The sequence below is a fragment of the Gorilla gorilla genome, chromosome 5, assembly GCF_029281585.2.
Source record: "Gorilla gorilla gorilla isolate KB3781 chromosome 5, NHGRI_mGorGor1-v2.1_pri, whole genome shotgun sequence".
NCBI lineage: Eukaryota > Metazoa > Chordata > Mammalia > Primates > Hominidae > Gorilla > Gorilla gorilla.
The window spans coordinates 173796709-173810831 of record NC_073229.2 but is presented as its reverse complement, the minus strand read 5'-3'; the positions used below and the strand labels follow the sequence as shown (position 1 = coordinate 173810831).

Sequence of the window (14123 nt, the reverse complement as noted above, 5' to 3'; positions counted from 1 at the left end):
TTTTAATTCATAGAGAACAGTAAAAATAAAATGTTCTGAATTTTAGGGTTTTCTCTGGCTTTTTTTCCCCAACTTCCTACTACCAAGTGCCAGCAAATGAACAACTAGTGATACTGATATTTACTGAAATACTGTAACTAGCCAATCATGCATAGTTTTACTGCACATTTTTCAACTGACAAGTGTGCAGGTGGATGTTATCTATTTCACTTACATAATAGATTTCCTAGTTTGTATTATAGATTTAAATATTGACTGTGTCATGCCTTTCTAGAAAGAACACTTATGACTTCCCAGGTTCATTGCCCTTTAACCTTGCATTAAGATGTTGCTCAGATTGTTTTCAGTTTTAACATTTTGTCGTTGCAACTCTGATTACTTCTTTTTTTTTTGTTTTTTTTGTTTGTTTTTTTTTTGTTTTTTTAAGACTAGTTAAGTGCAGTAGTGAGAAGGAGGGGAAGAATAGAACAAGGAGTTTGATCTGTAACTGACTGTGAACAATCAATTGAGATAACTCACTACATTCGGACCAGCCTTGGTTACATTTTATTTTATTTAATTTATTTGTTTTTTGAGACGGAGTCTCACTCTGTCACCTGGGTTGGAGTGCAGTGGCATGATCTCGGCTCACTGCAACCTCTGCCTCCTGAGTTCAAGCAATTCTCCTGCCTCAACCCCCCAAGTAGCTGGAATTACAGGCACCTGCCATCATGTCCAGCTAATTTTTTGTATTTTTAGTAGAGACAGGGTTTCACCACGTTGGCCAGACTGGTCTCGAACTCCTGACCTCGTGATTCACCCACCTTGGCCTCCTAAAGTGCTGGGATTACAGGCATGAGCCACCACACCCGGCCTGGTTGTATTTTACAATACAGGTACTGCATTATACACCCACAGTGTCCTGAACTATTTTAGGCTATAGGTGTTATTTTATTTGTTGCAATAAGCCTTCCAAATAAGTCATATTTTCCCTGTATTTCAGATAAGACAGCTGAGGTACAATAAGGTTGGGTAACTTTTCCCCACTATCACAAAACTGATAACTGGTAGAGCTAGGATTTGAACCTAGATATATTGTGTTTTATAATAATGATTACAAAGCTGGCTCTCTGCTGTAGCAGTCCTAACAATCTCTAATTAAAAAGGTGGATTTAGGGGCATCACTCCCAGAGAGTCTGATATGGTAGATAGCAGGTAGAACTCAAGAATCTACAGGTGATTCTGATGTCGGTGGTCCATAGGTCACATTTTGAGAAGACCCATACCATCATGTTCTTGACATTTAAAATCAATTAATGAGTACTGATTATTTCTTAGCCACTTTTATTTTTATTTTTATTTTTTTTGAGACAGAGTCTTGCTCTGTCGCCCAGGCTGGAGTGCAGTGGCGCGATCTCGGCTCACTGCAACCTCCGCCTCCCGGTTCAAGCAATTCTCCTGTCTCTGCCTCCCAAGTAGCTGGAATTACAGGCACGTGCCACCACGCCCGGCTAATTTTTGTATTTTTAGTAGAGATGGGGTTTCACCTTGTTGGCCAGGCTGGTCTTGAACTCCTGACCTCAGGTGATCCACTCGCCTTGGCCTCCCAAAATGTTGGGATTACAGGCGTGAGCCACCGCACCCAGACGCAACTTTTATTTTCTTAATCTCCACGTAAAAGGACTGTACTAATGTTCTGTTACTCCTGATATCCTTTGGATATTTACTAAATTTTTCCCTTGCCTCATAAGCACTTTCACATAATTACATTTCTTGTTATAGTACATAATAGTTCACTAAAACACAGTAAGTAGCTCATTAAGGAAAAATAGAAAAATTCATTGAAGTAGGGGGAAAATCACATAGTCATCCTAGTTGGTTTCCTTCTGTTCTCTTATGCATTATTTTCATAGTTGTAGTTGTGCTATATCCATAATTTACAACATTGTACCCTCTTTTAAGAAAAATCCTAATAATAGTCAACAATCATTGCATATTACTGTGTGCCAGGTACTGTGTTTGTTGTTTTACATGTATTATTTAATTCTCAAAACCACCTTAGAAGGTAGGTAGTAATTTTTTTAGCCCCAATTTCTGATGAGGATAAGCTAAGATAGGTTAAGTAATTTGCTCTTCATATTTTAAACATTTGTGATTTATATACCATGTCAGATCTTTTTCTCTGCAGTTTTTTAAGAGTTATTTGCACTGTTCTGACTGGTATGTAACCTATATAGTTAACCATGCTCTTAATGTTTTTTCCCTTCTTTTTTCATTATTATAAATAAAGTGGCACTGAATAGTTGTGAGTAAAAGTTTTTCCACATTTATAATTTTTTCCCCTAGTTTCAGAAGTAGAACTAATAGATGAGTCAAGTTGTGTTTTTGCTTTTGTCTGTTAATTTGTTTTATTCTTATTTACTTGCTCTTTTCTCCTTCTGGAGAATGATCACTTGGGTCTTGTATTAGTCTGCTTGGGCTACCATAACAAAATACCATACACTGGGTGGCTTAAACAACATAAATTTGTTTCTCACACTTCTGGAGGCCGGGAAGTCCAAGATCAAGATGTGGCCAACTTGGTTCCAGGTGAGGGCTCTCTTCCTGAGCAGACAGCCACCTTCTCTCTGTGTGCTCGCATGACAGAGAGAGTGAGTGAGCTCTTTCACATCAGGGACTCTTACTTACTTCCTTACTCCTAATATTCATATTGCGCACTGGGGCTTTAACATATGAATTTTGGGGAGGACACAAACATTCAGCCTCTAACAGTCCTATAACTCCTCTCAGTTATTGGTAAGATCTTTCCAACAAATAGATGTTCCCAGTGGGAAATCAGTTGATTCTGAATTTAATGAAGTATTTGGTCACCTCAGTCTCACAAGCAGAGAGGGAGGATTTCCTCTGAGGGGTGGTGGGAAGTTAAGCCCTAAATGGTGTTCCTTCTTATTGCTTCTTGCTTTCTTCAGTTTTGTTTTCTGTTCCTGATTTTGAATGCTCTAGATTACTGGTAAGTTTTCCTCTTTGACTTTATTTGTGGCATCTGTTTCTTCCTATAATTTATTTTACTTGCTCCCTTAACTGGGCATCTTTTAAGATTCTTTTTATTTTTCTATTAGTCTTTATTTGTACTCATGCTTAAGAGGGTCATTCTTTTTTTTTTCTTTTTTTTTTTTTTTTGAGATGGAGTCTCGCTCTGTTGCCCAGGCTAGAGTGCAGTGGCACAATCTCAGCTCACTGCAACCTCTGCCTCCCAGGTTCAAGCAATTCTCCTGCCTCAGCCTCCCATGTAGCTGGGACTACAGGTGTGTGCCACCATGCCCGGCTAATTTTTGTAGTATTAGTAGAGACGGGGTTTCACCTTGTTGGCCAGGCTGATCTCGAACTCCTGACCTCGTGATCCACCTGCCTTGGCCTCCCAAAGTGCTGGGATTACAGGCGTGAGCCTGTGCTCCCGGCCGAGAGTCATTCTTTCTTCACCTATGTTGGTGATCCTAACCTTATCATCAGCTAAATTTTAGTACCATTAAAGAACAGATTCAACTGATCCAGTATTCTCTTCTAGAATTGTACACAAAAAATGTGAGTACAGGCCAGGCACGGTGGCTCACGCCTGTAATCCCAGCACTTTGGGAGGTCGAGGTGGGCAGATCCCAAGGTCGGGAGTTGGAAACCATTCTGCCTAACACAGTGAAACTCCGTCTCTACTAAAAATACAAAAAAAAAAAAAAATTAGCCGGGCATGGTGACAGGCACCTGTAGTCCCAGCTACTCTGGAGGCTGAGGCAGGAGAATGGCGTGAACCCAGGAGGCGGAGCTTGCAGTGAGCCGAGATTGCACCACTGCACTCCAGCCTGGGCGACAGACACTCCGTTTCAAAAAAAAAAATGTGAGTACAAGGAGGTTCATTAAAGCCTTATATAGAAAAGGTTAGACATAGCTTAAATGCCACTAGATGTGATTCTTTTCAAATGTCAGCTGATGTCCCTCAAATATCTTCCCATCTCACAGAATAAAACCCAGAGTTTTCATGTCTTTCAAGCCCTATGAGACCTGGTTCGCCACAGCCTCTGGGACCTAAGTTCTTACAGCTCTCTCCCTCAGGCACTGTGCTGTGGCCTTGAACAAGCCCAGCCCACAAATGCTTCACTCCTTTCACCTGCCTTTCCCTCAGCTCCAATGCTGAATGACCTGTTCCCTTCTTTCATTTAGGTCTCTACTCAGTTGTCACCTCAGAAAGTCTGTCTCTGACTTTGCCACCTAAAAACCACCCCCGATGATCCTGTAGCCCCTTTCCCTTCTTTTTTTTTTTTGAGACAGAGTCTCACTCTGTCACCCAGGCTGGAATGCAATAGTGCATCTCAGCCCACTGTAGCCTCCACCTCCTGGGTCCAGGCAATTCTAATGCCTCAGCTTCCTGAGTAGCTGGAATAATTACCCAGCAATGTTTTTTTTTTTTTTTTTTGAGATGGAGTCTCACTCTGTCATCCAGGCTGGAATGCAGTGGTGTAATCTTGGCTTACTGCAGCCTCCGTCTCCCAGGTTCAAGCGATTCTCCTGCTTCAGCCTCCCAAGTAGCTGGGATTACAGGCATGCACCACCACGCCAAGCTAATTTTTTTGTATTTTTAGTAGACAGGGTTTCGCCATATTTGCCAGGCTAGTCTCGAACTCCTGACCTCAAGTGATCTGTCCGCCTGGTCTTGAACTCCTGACCTCAAGTGATCCACCTGCCTTGGCCTCCCAAAGTACTGGGATCACATGCGTGAGCCACCACGGCCAGCCAAATTTTTGTATTTTTAGTAGAGATGGGGTTTCTCCATGTTGGCCAGACGGGTTTCAAACTCCTGACCTCAAATGATCCACCTGCCTCAGCCTCAAAGTGCTGGGATTACAGGCATGAGCCACCATGCCTGGCCCCCTTCTTTATTCTTCTTGATAGCACTTAATATTACCTGATGTACTGTTTGATGCACCGCTTATACACACACACATATGTAAGTCTATGACAGTAAGGGTTGTTGTTGAAATTATCATTATTTTTTTTTAAGATGGAGTCTCACTCTGTTGCCCAGGCTGGAGTGCAGTGGCATGACCTCAGCTCACTGCAACCTCCGCCTCCCGGGTTCAAGCGATTCTTCCGCCTCAGCTTTCCAAGTAACTGGGATTATAGGCGCCTGCCACCAGGCCAGGCTAATTTTTGTATTTTTAGTAGAGACGGGGTTTTACCATGTTGGCCAGGCTGTTCTCGAACTCCTGACCTCAGGTGATCCACCTGCCTCGGCCTCCCAAAGTGCTGAGATTACAGGCGTGAGCCACTGCGTCCAGCCAGATGGTGTATATTTGCACATACCCTGCACACATCCTCCTGTATGCTTTAAATCATATTTAGATTACTTGTAACACCTAATACAATGTTATATGTAACATTGTATGTAAAAGTAAATGTTATATAAATAGTTGTTTCACTATATTATGTAGAGAATAATGACAAAAAAAAAGGTTTGTACATGTTCAGTACTGACTCAACCATCTTTATTTTCAAAATATTTTTCATTGGCAATTGGTCGACTCCACATTGTGGAATCTGCAGATATGGAAGGCCAACTATACTTTATTATATGTCAGTGTCTATTTTGTATTATTTCTCTAGCAAAGGGAAAAATACATACACAGAAATATTTCCTGAATCCAAAATTGAACCCCCATCATTGCGTCACATACACGTTAGTTTGGTGTTATCATCCTCCCAAATTCTCATTCTCAACTTTCCACATCTGGGAGTGTCTTTTTTTTTTTTTGAGATGGAGTCTCGCTCTGTCACCCAGGCTGGAGTGCAGTGGCGTGAGCTCGGCTCACTGCAACCTCTGCCTCCTGGGTTCAAGCGATTTTCATGCCTCAGCCTCCCAAGTAGCTGAGATTACAGGTCCACAGCACCATGCCCATCTAATTTTTGTATTTTTAGTAGAGACGGGGTTTCGCCATGTTGGCCAGGCTGGTCTTGAACTCCTGACCTCAGGTGATCCACCTGCCTCGGCCTCCCACAGTACTGGAATTACAGGCGTGAGCCACCGCACCCAGCCTAGGAGTGTCTTTTCTTTCTTTTTGAGACAGTCGTGGTCTGTTTCCCAGGCTGGAGTGCAGTGGTGCAATCTCGGCTGAATGCAACCTCTGCCTCCCGGGTTCAAGTGATTCTTTTGCATCAGCCTCCTGAGTAGCTGGGATTACCAGTGCGTGCCACCACACCCAGCTAATTTTTTGTATTTTTAGTAGAGATGGAGTTTTGCCATGTTGGCCAGGCTGGTCTCGAACTCCTGGCCTCACATGATCTACCCACTTCAGCCTCCCAAATTGCTGGGATTGTGAGCCACCGTGCCCGGCCTGAAGTGTCTTTACTAATAGAGTGTCTCTGAGACTCTTCTCATTGTTACTCCCTTAAACTAGGCCCTCATCTCATGTCTCAGTGATATTTGTAATCACAAACATCTCACTGCTTTCTGTGTTTTCTTTATCAGTATATCATGTTCAGTATTAGACTAATTTTTCTAAAATGTTTTCAGTGGATCCTTGTTGGCAGTTAGCTAAAAGCTAAGCCTCTTGAACTGGTATTCATATCTTCTATGTACCGAACCATTTCTGCTCAGTATTATCGCTTAATGTTCAGCATTATGTGTTAGACTGGTGTCTTTATTATCCTTTACATGGATTAAGCTCATTTTTGTTTCTTTGCTTTTCTTTATTGATGTTCTGTCTATAATTGTACCCTCTTGTTTAGTTCAACTCCTGCATTTCCAGTCCCAGTTTCTTTTCTGTCTTCATGAGGCCATTCCCATTGCCATGGTGCTAGGTCTGTTTCACACCATCTAGTATACGTGCCTAGCTTTACATAGCTTCTGTCTGTTTAACTATACTGTGGTTTATTTGAGAATAGGACTCCTTTTTTGTTTGTTTGTTTTCCCCCTTGTAAATGGCTGCAACCAAATCTAGGAGCAGAGTAGGAGCCTAACAGATATTTGAGAAGTCTGAATTCTGTTATAGAAATAAGGATGAAATGAGGACCAACACAGGGGCTCACGCCTGTAGTCCCAGCTCTTTGGGAGGCCAAGGTGGGAGGATCGATTGAGCCCAGGGGTTTGATACTAGCCTAGGCAACATAGTGAGACCTTGTCTCTACAAAATACAAAAATTAGCCTTGTGTGGTGCCACGTGGCTGTAGTCCTTGCTACTCGGGAGGCTGAGGTGGGAGGATTGCTTGAGCTTGGGAGGTCAAGGCTGCAGTGACAGAGCAAGACCTTGTCTCAAAAAATAATAATAATAATAAATAAATACATAAAGGTGAAATGAGGTGATGTATGTAAATGTAAAGCACTGAACATGAGTTCTAGTAACTGTTCATAGCTAGTGCTATATCAGTTTTTTAAATGGGAAAATGATTAAATTTTATTAATTAAAACACAAAAATTATGGTATAGATTGAGCTTCCCTGATCCGAAAATTCAAAATGTTTCAAAAACTGAAACTTTTTGAGCACCAACATGACACTCAAAGGTCATGCTCAAAGGAAGTGCTCATTGGGACATTTCAGATTGTGGATTTTCAGATTAGAGATGCTCAGCTGGTATGTATATGGAAATATTCCAAAATCTGAAAAAATCCAAAATTCAAAACACTTCTGGTCCCCAAAATTTTGAATAAGGGATACTCAATCTGTATATTCTAAATAAATGGTACCAAATTACATACATACCACTGGATAAATGTGAATTGAATACTTGTATTGTATTCTGGTTGTCTCGATAAAACTCTTCTCTGATAATTTTTTTTCAGTTTCCAACAATCAGATGCATTCATCTTTGATATACAACAATTTCCTTTCTAAGTAGAGGTGACCATTACTTCCCCTCCATTATTTCTGTAATATAACTATACTGCATTCCTTTAATTAAATCACCAACAGATATGTCAGATTTAAATTTTATTTTATTTTTATTTTTTTGAAACGGAGTCTCATTCTGTTGCCCAGGATAGAGTACAGTGGCATGATCTTGGCTCACTCCAGTCTCCACCTCCCAGGTTCAAACGATTGTCCTGCCTCAGCCTCCCGAGTGGCTGGGATTACAGGTGCACACCACCACGCCTGGCTAATTTTTTGTATTTTTAGTAGAGACGGAGTTTCACCGTGTTGGCCAGGCTGGTCTTGAACTCCTGACCTCAAGTGATCCACCCACCTTGGCCTCCCAAAATGCTAGGGTTGCAGGTGTGAGCCACCGCGCCTCGCCCAGATTTAAATTTTAGATCTTAGGTTTTAACATCCTGAAGTTTATTCAGTCGTGTCTTGTGTTCAGTTGTTGCATTGGCTTCTTTAGTTCATAGACTCTAACTTACACAGTATGTGTGTTCATCCATATGTGGAGTTGATTATGATATTAATGAGTTTTTGTTTGATTAGACCCTCACCAGGACCTAGAAAACGCCAATCTTCTCAGTACAGTGACCCTAAATCACATGGTAATCGTCCAAGTACAACTGTCAGAGTTCACCGTTCATCTGCACAGAATGTTCACAATGACAGAGGGAAAGCTGTTCGTTGTCGTGAAAAGAAAGAACAGAATAAAGGAAGAGAGGAAAAGGTAAATGTTAATTGATTTTTATAAATGAAAGTTATTTTTGAACCGTAAAAATGAAGACTGTACAAATTTGTTTATTTTTTCTTTTTTTCCTTTTTTGAGACAGAGTCTCACTCTGTCGCCCAGGCTGGGGTGCGGTGGCATGATCTTGGCTCACTGCAACTTCCACCTCCTGGGTTCAAGCAATTCTCATATCTCGGCCTTCCGAGTGGCAGGGGTTACAAGTGGGTGCCACCACATCGAGCTAATTTTTGTATTATTAGTAAAGATGGGGCTTCAGCAAGTTGGCCAGGCTAGTCTCGAACTCTTTACCTCAGGTTATCTGTGCGCCCCACCCCCTGCCCCCCTGCCAGGCCTCCCAAGGTGCTGGGATTACAAGTGTGAGCCATTGTGCCCAGCCCAAATTTCAATAAGCTGTAGTCATCAGTTTGCCAGCGCTATAATAAAACCTTAGTTATACTACATCTAGGCTGGAATTTTCCCCACTTGCAATTCAACAAATATTTTGGCTTTTTTCGGTAACTTTACATTTTGATATAATTTCAGACTAGCAGACAATTTGCAGGAATGGTATAAGGAACTTCCATATATACTTTACCTAGTTTTACCAATTATTAATATTATGCCCCTTTTGACTTATCATTTTATTTCTCTGTATACCCTTTTCCTGAACCATTTGAGACTAAGTTGTATATATAATGCTCCTTTAACCTTCAATATTTCAGAATGTATATCCTGAGTACTAAGACATTCTTTTACGTAAAAACAACACAATTATCGGCTAACACAGTGAAACCCCATCTCTACTAAAAATTAGCCATGGTGGTGGGCGCCTGTAGTCCCAGCTACTCGGGAGGCTGAGGCAGGAGAATGGCGTGAACCCGAGAGGCGGAGCTTGCAGTGAGCCGAGACCGCGCCACTGCACTCCAGCCTGGGTGACAGAGCGAGACTCCGTCTTGAGGAAAAAAAAAAAAAAAACAAAAACACAGTTATCAAAAGCTGTAAATTTTACATTGTTATAGTACTGTTCATCTAATCCACAGACCTTTATAAAATTTTGCCAATTATCCCAATAATGTCATATAGAGCTTTTCCCCCTTCTGTCCCCGCTAGGTCAGATTACAATGTAGAAGCACACATCGAATTTAGTTATCATGTTTCTTCAGTCCCTTTTAATACAAACATCTCAGCTTGTGCCTTTCTTGGACTGGAATTTTTGAAGAATTCAGGCCAGTTATTTTGTGGAATATTCCTCAGTTTGGGCTTGCCTGATACTTCCTCAGGATTAGATTAAGATTATTCATTTTTTTTTTTTGGCCGGGCATGGTGGCTCATGCCTGTAATCCCAGCACTTTGGGAGGCTGAGGCGGGTGAATCACTTGAGGCCAGGAGCTCTAGACTAGCCTGGCCAACATGATGAAACCCCGTCTCTACTAAAAATACAAAAATTAGCCGGACATGTTGGCAGGCACCTATAATCCCAGCTACTGGGGAGGCTGAGGCCAGAGAATCACTTGAACCCGGGAGGCGGAGGTTGCAGTGAGCTGAGATCACACCACTGCAGTCTAGCCTGACCAACAGAGCGAGACTCAGTCTCAAAAAAAAAAGATTATTCATTTTTGGCAGGCATACCATTGGTATGGTTTTTTTCTCTCAGTGTATCATATAAGAAGGCACAGGGCCGGGCGCGGTGGCTCACGCCTGTAATCCCAGCACTTTGGGAGGCCGAGTTGGGCGGATCACGAGGTCAGGAGATCGAGACCATCCTGGCTAACACGGTGAATCCCCGTCTCTACTAAAAATACAAAAAAATTAGCCGGGCGAGGTGGCAGGCGCCTGTAGTCCCAGCTACTCGGGAGGCTGAGGCAGGACAATGGCTTGAACCCGGGAGGCGGAGCTTGCAGTGACCTAAGATCACGCCACTGCACTCCAGCCTGGGAGACTGAGTGAGACTCCGTCTCAAAAAAAAAAAAAGAAGGCATAGGATTTCTGTTTGTCCTATTACTGGTGATAAGTTGGATCGCTTGGTTAGGTGGTGTCTGCTTGGTCTCTCCACAATAAACTTACCATTTGACCCTTGTAATAATTTGTGGGAGGTACTTTGAGACTATGTAAATACTCTGTTTCTCATCAATATCTCATCTGCTAGTTTTAGCACCCAGTGATTCTTGTCTGAATCAGCTATTTCTGCACTGACTGCAAAATCATAATTTTCTAATGCCAGTATTGCTTCTATATTAATTATAAAAGCTGAGTGTAGATGTTGCTTTGGTTTTTAAAAATTTTTGTTATTTTTAATTTGACAAATAATAATCATACATATTTATGGGGTACACTGTGATAATTCAATACACATATACAATGGGTAATGATCAAATCAGAGTAATTAACATATCCATCACCTCAAACATTTATCATTTCTTTGTGTTGGGAATATTCAAAATCTGTTTTTCTAGTTATTTGAAAATGTACCATAAGTTGTTTTTAATTACAGTCACCTGGCTGGGCATGGTGGCTCACTCCTGTAATCCCATCACTTTGGGAGGCCGAGGCGGGCAGATCACTTGAGGTCAGGAGTTCGAGACCAGCCTGGCCAGCATGGTGAAACCCTGTCTCTACTAAAAATACAAAAAAAATTAGCCGGGGTGGTGGCACACACCTGTAATCCCAGCTACTTGGGAGGTTGATGCAGGAGGATTGCTTGAGCCCGGGAGGCGGAGTGAGCCAAGATCGCACCACTGCACTCCAGCCTGGGAGACAAAGTGAGACTCTGTCTCAAAAAAATTAAAAAATAATAGTAATTGCAGTCACCCTATAGCACTATAGAACACTAGGATTCATTCCACCTATCTGGCTGTACTTTTGTATTTGTTAACCAATGTCTGATAAACCCACCTTCCCCTACCCATCCCAGCCTCTAGTAACCATTATTCTACTCTGTACGTCTATGAGATCAACTTTTTTAGCTTCGTCATGAGTGAGAACATGTGTTATTTATCTTTCTGTGCTTGCTTTATTTCTCTTAACATGATATCCTCCAAACTCATCCATGTTGCCATGAATGACAGAATTTCATTCTTTTTTGTGGTTACGTAGTATTTCACCATATATATATATAATATATATATAATATATATATATATATGTATATGCATGCCACAGTTTCTTTATTCATTCATCTGTCGATAGGAACTTAGGTTGATTCCATGTCTTGGCTATTGTGAATAGTGTTTATAATAGTATGGCGGTTCCTTAAAAAGCAAAAACTAGAACTACCATATAATCTAGCAATCCTGATGCTGGGTATATCCAAAGCAAGGGAAATGAATATGTCAGACATATCTGCACTCCTATGTTCATTAATCCTATTCCTCCCATGAGGAACCTCCATACTGTTCATAGTGGCTATATTATCTTACATTTCCAAGAACTTTGTATATGAATTCTTTCTCTAAATCCTCACCAGCATTTGTTAGTTTTTGTCTTTTTTTTTTTTGGAGACAGTCTCACTCTGTTGCCCAGGCTGGAGTGCAGTGGCATCATCTTGGCTAACTACAACCTCCGCCTCTCAGGTTCAAGCAGTTCTCATGCCTCAGCCTCCTGAGTAGCTGCAACTACAGGCACACGCTACCACGCCTAGCTAATTTTTTGTATTTTAGTAGAGACGGGGTTTCACCATGTTGCCCAGTCTGGTCTCGAACCCCTGAGCTCAGGCAGTCCACCTGCCTCAGCCTCCCAGAGTGCTGTGATTACAGGTGTGAGCCACCACGCCCAGCAGTTTTTGTCTTTTTGCTTACACCCATCCTAATTAGGGCAAGATGGTATCTCATGGTGGTTTTGATTTGCAATTCCCTGATGATTAGTGACATTGAGGATTTTTTTTTCATATGCCTCTTGGCCATTTATATGTCTTCTTTTGAGAGATGTCTATTCCAATTCATTTACCCATTTTTTAATTGGATTATTTGTGGGGGGTTTTTTGCTCTTGTTTGAGTTCTTTGTATATTCTGGATATTAATCCCTTGTCAGATGAATAGTTTGCAAATATTTTCTCCCATTCTACAGGTTGCCTCTTTATTCTTTTAATTGTTGCCTTTACTGTGCAGAAGCATTTTAGTTTTATATAATCACATTTGTTTAGTTTTGCTTTTGTTGCCTGTGCTTTTGAGGTCTTCCCAAAATCTTGGCCCAGACCAATGTCCTGAAGCATTTCTCCTACGTCATCTTCTAATAATTTCATAGTTTCAGGTGTAAACGTTTATATCTTTAATTTATTTTGAGTTGGTTTTATATATGGTGAGAGTTAGGGGGTCTAGCTCCTTATTTCTGCAAATGGATATCTAGTTTTCTCAGCACCACTTATTAAAAACACTGCACTTGCTCCAGTGTATGTTCTTGGTGCTTTTGTTGAAAATCAGTTGGCTGTAAATACATGGATTTCTGGATTCTCTATTCTGTTCCGTTGGTCTGTATGTCTGTTTTTATGCCAGTACCATGCTGTTTTGGTTACTAGAGCATTGCAGTTTAGGGTCAAGTAGTGTGATGTCTCCAACTTTGTTCCTTTTGCTCAGGATCTCTTTGGAGTCTTTTGTGGTTCTCCTTTTCTATTTCTTTTTTTTATTTTTTATTTTTGAGACGAAGTCTTGCTCTATCACCCAGTCTGGAGTGCAGTGGCAGGATCTTGGCTCACTGCAACCTCCACCTCCCGGATTCAAGCAATTGTCTCTGCTCAGCCTCCTGAGTAGCTGGGGTTATAGGCGCCCACTACCACGCCCGGCTAATTTTTGTATTTTTAGTAGAGACGGGGTTTCACCATGTTGGCCAGGCTGGTCTTGAACTCCTGACCTCAGGTTATCCGCCCGTCTCAACCTCCCAAAGTGCTGGTATTACAGGAGTGAGCCACTGTGCCCAACCAATTTTTTTTCTTTCTTTTTCTTTTTTTTTTTTTTTCTGAGATGGAGTCTTGCTCTGTCACCAGGCTGGAGTGCAGTGGTGCGATCTCAGCTCACTGCAACCTCCACCTCCCAGGTTCAAGCGATCCTCCTGCCTCAGCCTGCCGAGTAGCTGGGACTACAGGCACGTGCCACCATGCCCAGCTAATTTTATATATATGTATATATATTTATTTATTTTATTATTTATTTATTTATTTATTTATTTATTTATTTATTTATTTATTTTTGGAGACAAGAGTTTCACTCTGTCGCCCTGGCTGGAGTGCAGTGGCACGATCTTGGCTCACTGCAACCTCCACCTCTCAGGTTCAAGCGATTCTCCTGCCTCAGACTCCCAAGTAGCTGAGACTACAGGCGCAGGTCACCATGCCCAGCTAATTTTTGTGTTTTTTAGTAGAGACAGGGTTTCACCATATTGGTCAGGCTGGTTTCGAACTCCTGACCTTAGGTGATCCACCTGCCTCGGCCTCCCAAAGTGCTGGGATTACAGGCATGAGCCACCTCGCCTGGCAATATTTTGTATTTGTAGTGGAGACAGGGTTTCACCATGTTGATCAGGATAG

General features: G+C 41.7%; 1 protein-coding gene across 6 annotated transcripts in view; it reads left to right on the top strand.

Annotated features, from left to right (window-relative positions):
• The window catches only part of KATNA1 (katanin catalytic subunit A1), a 54345-nt gene that overhangs the window by 17029 nt on the left and 23193 nt on the right, over window positions 1–14123 (top strand). For all 6 annotated transcript variants that reach the window (XM_055390823.2, XM_031012180.3, XM_031012184.2 and 3 more), the window contains exon 4: window positions 8428–8608. In XM_055390823.2, the coding sequence (XP_055246798.1) occupies window positions 8428–8608 (181 nt within the window). The remainder of the gene's footprint in view (window positions 1–8427; window positions 8609–14123) is intronic.